The following is a 9,600-nucleotide window of genomic DNA, read 5'->3' on the forward strand; positions in this document are numbered from 1 at the left end:
TGCGCCAGTGGCACAGGGATGCGTACCGTGACTCTATATTTGAGCACTATATTTTATTTGGGCCTCCTGTGCCTGATCGCCCCTTACTGGAACTGCTGCTGAGCTATTATGATGAAGCCAATGACAAATTTTCTATCCCTGATTCAAAGACTAGTGGGGTGAAAAGAGTTAAATTTGATATACAATGGGTCCACAACCATACATATTTCCCAGTTAATGGAGAAGTCCCAAGTATCAATCGGGACTCAAAAAACAGAATCTGGGTGCAATACTTCGCTCCTCTTTTCAAGACTGAAGAGGGGAAGAAGTTAAAAAAAGGAACAAAGACCCATCGCAGTTACCTCGAAGGGCAACTGGAGAGGCTTGTGGAATCTACAGAACAGCAGGATATCCAAGACTTTGTTCTGCTACAAATTCTGTACCAATGCTCTTTGATATGGTGCCCCAGATGCGGGGAGGGTATCCCTAGACCTATACTCAGGTACCTGGATAGCATTGAGAGGGTCAATGGAGTTGCATGGGCCCAATTAATTTATTCAGAAATTATCAGGGGCATTGGGGTTGCTTTGAAGGGCAAGAAGAAGTCAGGGATGACACATGTCCCAGGTTGCATGACACTATTGTGTGTAAGTTCCATGTTTTACTCACTCAGCAAGTATTTTTGTTCTGATTTATGTCATGTGAGTTCTAATGTATGGTCATGTTAGTTCTAACTTATTTCATGTTAGTTCTAATTGGGGTCATGTTGGTTCTATCTGTGGACATAAGTTAGAACTAACAGAGATCATGTTAGTTCCAATTTATGCCATGTGAGTTCTAACTTTTAGCATGTTAGTTCTAGCTGCACCCATGTTTTATTTTAAATCGCTAATCATTTTAGTTCTAATTCATGCCTTGCGCGTTCTAATTTGAGTGCTTAATGTATTTGTTACAGCTTTGGTACTACGAGATGACCGGCATAAAGAAATATGCCTACGTCGACTACTCCAAACCTCCAATGACATGTTGGGCTTCAGCGGATGTGAAAGTCTCATCTATGAGGGTGAGGACAATAACATCAAAGGCTAAGGCAGCTTCAATAGCTTTTGTCCATAGGCCTATTGTGGAAGTAGGGCCTGCTCCTTCAAATATACGTGCACTTCCCGCGGTACCGAGGGGCGAAGGAGTGCATCATAAGCCTAAGGCAAAGAGGAAGGCGAATGAGGAGGAAACGAGGAAGAACTTATCAATAGGCTATGTAAGTACAATGTTAAGTCTAACTTATTTCACGTTAAATGTAAACAACATCCATGTTAGTTCTAATCCTATTTTATAATATAATCTCCAAACCATCTCAGATCATTGCAAAGCATATTGACGATTCCATTGATGATGAAGAGGTGGAGAATCTACCCATTGAGCAGCAGCTTGCTTTTTGGAGAAATTCTGCTAAATGTCTCAAACGAATACTATCTGCCACAAAGCAGAGCAAGAGTACATATTGTAAAGAATTTATGATTGAGATCAACAGGCTAAACACAATAGTTCAAAAGCTTGGAAGCCATGATGAGATTATAGACCCGGTGGTGCTAAAGGCAAATATCAAACAGAAAATTGTGGATAGGAGGAAGTTGAAGACACGGGTAACTGAGGAGGAACAGCATGGCAAATCAAGCAGAGCACATAAGGAAGGCGCCACCATGCAAGAAGCTGTACATAAGAATGTTGAAGAGGTTGCTGAGGAGCCTGTTGATGATTTTGTTGTACATGGGTGCGATGTTGATTTGGGGGTCACCACAATGGAAGGCAAAGTTGTGGATGAAGCCCCCGAGAATAAAGATGAGGAGAGTGTAGATAGAGAAGATATTATTGTAGATAATAAGATTGAGGAGGATGTAGATAAGGTGGATGAAAATGTAGATAGGGAAGTGGAGAATGCAGATAGGGTAAAGGAGCATGTTGATAACGAAGAGGGGATTGTACATAAAAAGGAGGAGATTGTAGCCCTGAAGACGAGCATGTTGGTAGAGAAGGGGAGAATGTAGAGAGCAGGGCTGAGGAGATTGTACATAAAGGGGAGGAGCCTGTTGATATGGGAGGGGAGCATGTTGGTGGAGAAGGGGGGGATGTAGATAGCAATGCTGAGGAGAATGTAGATAAGGTGGATGAAAATGTAGATAGGGAAGTGGAGAATGCAGATAGGGTAAAGGAGCATGTTGATAACGAAGAGGGGATTGTACATAAAAAGGAGGAGATTGTAGCACCTGAAGACGAGCATGTTGGTAGAGAAGGGGAGAATGTAGAGAGTAGGGCTGAGGAGATTGTACATAAAGGGGAGGAGCCTGTTGATATGGGAGGGGAGCATGTTGGTGGAGAAGGGGGGGATGTAGATAGCAATGCGGCTATGGATGTAGATACTTCACACCAGGTGGACAAGATTATAGAAGATCTGTCAAGGAATGTGCAATCGGAGACAGATGAAGCAGCTCCACCAAGGAATAAGCCCAAGGCAGGTAGTCCACCGCCGAAAAGGGAAAGCAAGAGATCTAAATGGAAGAGGACCCCTTACACAGAGGGAAAAGGAAAGAAAAAGCAAAAAGAAATGATAGATCTCATATCAAGTCCTGAATATGTACATACAGAGAAGAAAGTTTCCCATTTTTACCCCGGCAACCAATATCCCACTTGGGATGCGTTGAGGTTGAAGCCAATGTCAGCGGAGGAGAAATCTTTATTGGGCGAGCTAAATAAAGATCTTGAAAACCCTGATGATTTTGACATCCGCATACTAAATAGTTCTGGTGCCTTTGTACATAATTTTAGGATATCATCTACAGTATCAACAAGACTCGATACGGCTGAAAATAATTGCCTAACCAAATTTTGCTCCCAAAAGGTTCACAGGTAAGTTTCAATTGACCATTTATATGCTAGTTCGTCCCATTGTTAGTCCTAATTGCCGTTTTGTTATGCTTTTCAGGAGATATGCTGTCATAAGAACAGACAACAGCCATATAAACAGAGAAGAGCTGTTGTATTTGCTTCGTGGTGGCCGGCTTGATGACAAGGTTAGTTTATACATGCTTAATAATTGATAATGTCTTTCGCGTATTGTATTTTAATGTTTCATTGATGTTACAGATGGAAGAGACATTGTTGGAAACGCTTCAGCAAGAGGCATATGACAAAAAATTTGGAATCGTCTCTGTGTACTTTCTTGTAAGTACATGTCAGTTCTCAATTAACGTGTTAGTTCTATCATGAGTCATGTTAGTTCTAGTTCGCTCAATGTTAGTTCTACCATGTGTCATGTTAGTTCTACCGTTAGTCATGTTAATTCTATTTGGCACCTTGTAAGTTCTGGTTTATATCATGTTTGTTCCATCATCCATCGTGCGTAATCCTGAATTCTCCCCTTTTAAGTTCAACCCATACATTACTTTGTTTGCAGCACTCACTCTATGGCGTCGGGACGGAACAGTACGAGCTATTTTTGAACTATATTGAAAAATATACCGCTGTCCGTATACAACACCTGTTGATCCCCTTGGTCAGGAACGATCACTGGCATCTTGTTCTGGTTGACCTGAAAGGAAAGATCGTCAACCACTACAGTTCAGCTGGCCACGAAGCTTGGATGGAGCCTGTTAATAAAATCATAAACTTTTTTGATGAACAGCATGTTGATTTTGTTGAGGCAAATGTGGAAATAACACGAGAACAGCTGGATCTATCACTGGAGAAGCGAGAACTTACAACAACTAAGTTGGAACGAACAAAGACGCTAGATCCAATACTTAAGCTCTAACTAGCGCTAGCCGGCTATAGAACTAACATGAGTGCCCTTAGACTTAACACGGAAGATGATAGAACTAACAACATCTAAGCAAGAACTAACAAAACCAGTAAAACAAATGACTTAGGCTCCCGTATGGATTCCATGGTGTTTTTTGAGCTAAATCGTCTTCAACCCAAAACATTATCACTTTTCCTAAACACCTAAAATAAGTTTTAATTTTGGTGTTTTGGTTTTGAGTCTGAGGAGGTGTTAATACAATATCTAGCATAATATATTAAATGTAATGCATATAGAGTTGACATGTTAATGTAATATCTAACATAATTTATTGGTAAAATATGTTAATGTAAAGATAATATATTCACAACACCTATTTATATATATCATAAATTACTAATATATTATTAAATTACTATTAATAATCTCAGCCCTATTAAAGACCATAGTATATTACATAATATTAGAATATTTATAACACATTAATTTATTAGTAACATACCAGTCATAAAATAATATTAACATTATTAAAAATATTATATTATATGAATGATTATATTATAATGACAATAGTATAATATTATGTTATATTAATAATAAAATAAGGTTATTTTAAAAATATAATATAATATATAACCGTAACAATTTGATATACCAAAATTATTAAATTATTTAACTATTTGAAAATAATATGTAATAATTATAAGATGACATAACTCATTAAGTACAATAGACCCAACACTTAAACTAGAACTTAAAGTTATATGGAGGTGGAAATAACACGAGAACAGCTGGATCTATCACTGGAGAAGCGAGAACTTACAACAACTAAGTTGGAACGAACAAAGACGCTAGATCCAATACTTAAGCTCTAACTAGCGCTAGCCGGCTATAGAACTAACATGAGTGCCCTTAGACTTAACACGGAAGATGATAGAACTAACAACATCTAAGCAAGAACTAACAAAACCAGTAAAACAAATGACTTAGGCTCCCGTATGGATTCCATGGTGTTTTTTGAGCTAAATCGTCTTCAACCCAAAACATTATCACTTTTCCTAAACACCTAAAATAAGTTTTAATTTTGGTGTTTTGGTTTTGAGTCTGAGGAGGTGTTAATACAATATCTAGCATAATATATTAAATGTAATGCATATAGAGTTGACATGTTAATGTAATATCTAACATAATTTATTGGTAAAATATGTTAATGTAAAGATAATATATTCACAACACCTATTTATATATATCATAAATTACTAATATATTATTAAATTACTATTAATAATCTCAGCCCTATTAAAGACCATAGTATATTACATAATATTAGAATATTTATAACACATTAATTTATTAGTAACATACCAGTCATAAAATAATATTAACATTATTAAAAATATTATATTATATGAATGATTATATTATAATGACAATAGTATAATATTATGTTATATTAATAATAAAATAAGGTTATTTTAAAAATATAATATAATATATAACCGTAACAATTTGATATACCAAAATTATTAAATTATTTAACTATTTGAAAATAATATGTAATAATTATAAGATGACATAACTCATTAAGTACAATAGACCCAACACTTAAACTAGAACTTAAAGTTATATGGAGGTGGAAATAACACGAGAACAGCTGGATCTATCACTGGAGAAGCGAGAACTTACAACAACTAAGTTGGAACGAACAAAGACGCTAGATCCAATACTTAAGCTCTAACTAGCGCTAGCCGGCTATAGAACTAACATGAGTGCCCTTAGACTTAACACGGAAGATGATAGAACTAACAACATCTAAGCAAGAACTAACAAAACCAGTAAAACAAATGACTTAGGCTCCCGTATGGATTCCATGGTGTTTTTTGAGCTAAATCGTCTTCAACCCAAAACATTATCACTTTTCCTAAACACCTAAAATAAGTTTTAATTTTGGTGTTTTGGTTTTGAGTCTGAGGAGGTGTTAATACAATATCTAGCATAATATATTAAATGTAATGCATATAGAGTTGACATGTTAATGTAATATCTAACATAATTTATTGGTAAAATATGTTAATGTAAAGATAATATATTCACAACACCTATTTATATATATCATAAATTACTAATATATTATTAAATTACTATTAATAATCTCAGCCCTATTAAAGACCATAGTATATTACATAATATTAGAATATTTATAACACATTAATTTATTAGTAACATACCAGTCATAAAATAATATTAACATTATTAAAAATATTATATTATATGAATGATTATATTATAATGACAATAGTATAATATTATGTTATATTAATAATAAAATAAGGTTATTTTAAAAATATAATATAATATATAACCGTAACAATTTGATATACCAAAATTATTAAATTATTTAACTATTTGAAAATAATATGTAATAATTATAAGATGACATAACTCATTAAGTACAATAGACCCAACACTTAAACTAGAACTTAAAGTTATATGGAGGTGGAAATAACACGAGAACAGCTGGATCTATCACTGGAGAAGCGAGAACTTACAACAACTAAGTTGGAACGAACAAAGACGCTAGATCCAATACTTAAGCTCTAACTAGCGCTAGCCGGCTATAGAACTAACATGAGTGCCCTTAGACTTAACACGGAAGATGATAGAACTAACAACATCTAAGCAAGAACTAACAAAACCAGTAAAACAAATGACTTAGGCTCCCGTATGGATTCCATGGTGTTTTTTGAGCTAAATCGTCTTCAACCCAAAACATTATCACTTTTCCTAAACACCTAAAATAAGTTTTAATTTTGGTGTTTTGGTTTTGAGTCTGAGGAGGTGTTAATACAATATCTAGCATAATATATTAAATGTAATGCATATAGAGTTGACATGTTAATGTAATATCTAACATAATTTATTGGTAAAATATGTTAATGTAAAGATAATATATTCACAATAACTATTTACATATATATCATAAATTACTAATATATTATTAAATTACTATTAATAATCTCAGCCCTATTAAAGACCATAGTATATTACATAATATTAGAATATTTATAACAGATTAATCTATTAGTAACACACGAGTCATAACATAATATTAACATTATTGATAATATTATATTATATGAATGAGAGTATAATATTATATTATATTGACAATAGTATAATATTATGTTATATTAATAATAAAATAAGGTTATTTTAAAAATATCACTTTAATATATAACCATAACAATTTGATATACCAAAATATTTAAATTATTTACGAACTTGCCCATCTGAAAGGACTAACATGGGTTACCGCGCCCCCTCCCTACTCAAGTACCCTTTCTCACTCTCTCTCTCTCTCTCTTCCACCGCTTAGGAGCCAAAACTCTCCAACTTCCAATTTTCTCGACGGATTTCAACAGTGGTAAGGATATCGCCGGAAAAATGTCGTCCGCGGAAGTAGAATCCGTTAACGATTCCGAAGTCGCTCATTGCGCCGATTCGAAGGGAAAAGATGGTTCATCTGGGATTGGCAGCGCGGAGGAAGCCACTCAAACCCTCTTGGTCATGCAAAGGCAGGCAGTCGAAACGCGAGACCGGGAAAGAAAAAGGGCAGAGGTTGGACGTACCAGCGAACCGTCCCCAAAAAAGCAGTATGTGCTAGGTTTTATTCACTATTTTGAGACCTGACGTAATTTGCCCTAATTTCAATTAGAACTAAACAGTGATAGGTTCAAGCACAGCCCACGTTGGTTCTAGTTTGAGTCAATGTTAGTTATAGATTGAGTTCATGTTAGTTTTATAACAGCCCGCGTTAGTTCTATTAGATGACGTTAGTGTTAGGTCTAATTTTAGTGGGCGTTAGTTCTAATTTAACTTGAAAATTTTATTTCTTTACAGGAAAAAGCTTGCTGGAACTGAATCAGATGAAAAAATAAGGCTAAATGCCAACTTCGGGGCGTATTGGAAATTCATGAAGCGGATTGCCCCGAAGATGCGCCAGTGGCACAGGGATGCGTACCGTGGCTCTATATTTGAGCACTATATTTTATTTGGGCCTCCTGCGCCTGATCGCCCCTTACTGGAACTGCTGCTGAGCTATTATGATGAAGCCAATGGCGAATTTTCTATCCCTGATTCAAAGACTGGTGGGGTAAAAAGAGTTATATTTGATATACAATGGGTCCACAACCATACATATTTCCCAGTTAATGGAGAAGTCCCAAGTATCAATCGGGACTCAAAAAACAGAATCTGGGTGCAATACTTCGCTCCTCTTTTCAAGACTGAAGAGGGGAAGAAGTTAAAAAAAGGAACAAAGACCCATCGCAGTTACCTCGAAGGGCAACTGGAGAGGCTTGTGGAATCTACAGAACAGCAGGATATCCAAGACTTTGTTCTGCTGCAAATTCTGTACCAATGCTCTTTGATATGGTGCCCCAGATGCGGGGAGGGTATCCCTAGACCTATACTCAGGTACCTGGATAGCATTGAGAGGGTCAATGGAGTTGCATGGGCCCAATTAATTTATTCAGAAATTATCAGGGGCATTGGGGTTGCTTTGAAGGGCAAGAAGAAGTCAGGGATGACACATGTCCCAGGTTGCATGACACTATTGTGTGTAAGTTCCATGTTTTACTCACTCAGCAAGTATTTTTGTTCTGATTTATGTCATGTGAGTTCTAATGTATGGTCATGTTAGTTCTAGTTTTTTCCATGTTAGTTCTAACTTATTTCATGTTAGTTCTAATTTGGGTCATGTTGGTTCTATCTGTGGACATAAGTTAGAACTAACAGAGATCATGTTAGTTCCAATTTATGCCATGTGAGTTCTAACTTTTAGCATGTTAGTTCTAGCTGCACCCATGTTTTATTTACTTCGCTAATCATTTTAGTTCTAATTTATGCCTTGCTAGTTCTAATTTGAGTGCTTAATGTATTTGTTACAGCTTTGGTACTACGAGATGACCGGCATAAAGAAATATGCCTACGTCGACTACTCCAAACCTCTAATGACATGTTGGGCTTCAGCGGATGTGAAAGTCTCATCTCTGAGGGTGAGGACAATAACATCAAAGGCTAAGGCAGCTTCAATAGCTTTTGTCCATAGGCCTATTGTGGAAGTAGGGCCTGCTCCTTCAAATATACGTGCACTTCCCGCGGTACCGAGGGGCGAAGGAGTGCATCATAAGCCTAAGGCAAAGAGGAAGGCGAATGAGGAGGAAACGAGGAAGAACTTATCAATAGGCTATGTAAGTACAATGTTAAGTCTAACTTATTTCACGTTAAATGTAAACAACATCCATGTTAGTTCTAATCCTATTTTATAATATAATCTCTAAACAATCTCAGATCATTGCAAAGCATATTGACGATGCCATTGATGATGAAGAGGTGGAGAATCTACCCATTGAGCAGCAGCTTGCTTTTTGGAGAAATTCTGCTAAATGTCTCAAACGAATACTATCTGCCACAAAGCAGAGCAAGAGTACATATTGTAAAGAATTTATGATTGAGATCAACAGGCTAAACACAATAGTTCAAAAGCTTGGAAGCCATGATGAGGTTATAGACCCGGTGGTGCTAAAGGCAAATATCAAACAGAAAATTATAGATAGGAGGAAGTTGAAGCCACGGGTAACTGAGGAGGAACAACATGGCAAATCAAGCAGAGCACATAAGGAAGGCGCCACCATGCAAGAAGCTGTACATAGCCATGTTGAAAGAAGGTTGCCTGAGGAGCCTGTGATGATTTTGCCTTGTACATGGGTGCGATGTTGATTTGGGGGTGCGCTAACAATGGAAGAAAGTTGTGGTTTGAAGCC

The 9,600-nt window shown here is 36.3% G+C and overlaps 1 protein-coding gene across 1 annotated transcript; it reads left to right on the forward strand.

Moving 5' to 3' along the window:
• Positions 1-2,071: 2,071 nt before the first annotated feature.
• LOC109828475 lies at positions 2,072-3,787 on the forward strand. Its single transcript, XM_020395460.1, has 4 exons — positions 2,072-2,883; positions 2,960-3,047; positions 3,121-3,198; positions 3,431-3,787. Exons 1-4 carry the CDS (start codon positions 2,072-2,074, stop codon positions 3,785-3,787), a joined length of 1,335 nt encoding a protein of 444 aa, XP_020251049.1.
• The last annotated feature ends 5,813 nt before the right edge of the window (positions 3,788-9,600 follow it).

Source organism: Asparagus officinalis, unplaced genomic scaffold (assembly GCF_001876935.1).
Source record: "Asparagus officinalis unplaced genomic scaffold, Aspof.V1 AsparagusV1_Un1681, whole genome shotgun sequence".
In the NCBI taxonomy this organism is placed as follows: Eukaryota; Viridiplantae; Streptophyta; class Magnoliopsida; order Asparagales; family Asparagaceae; genus Asparagus; species Asparagus officinalis.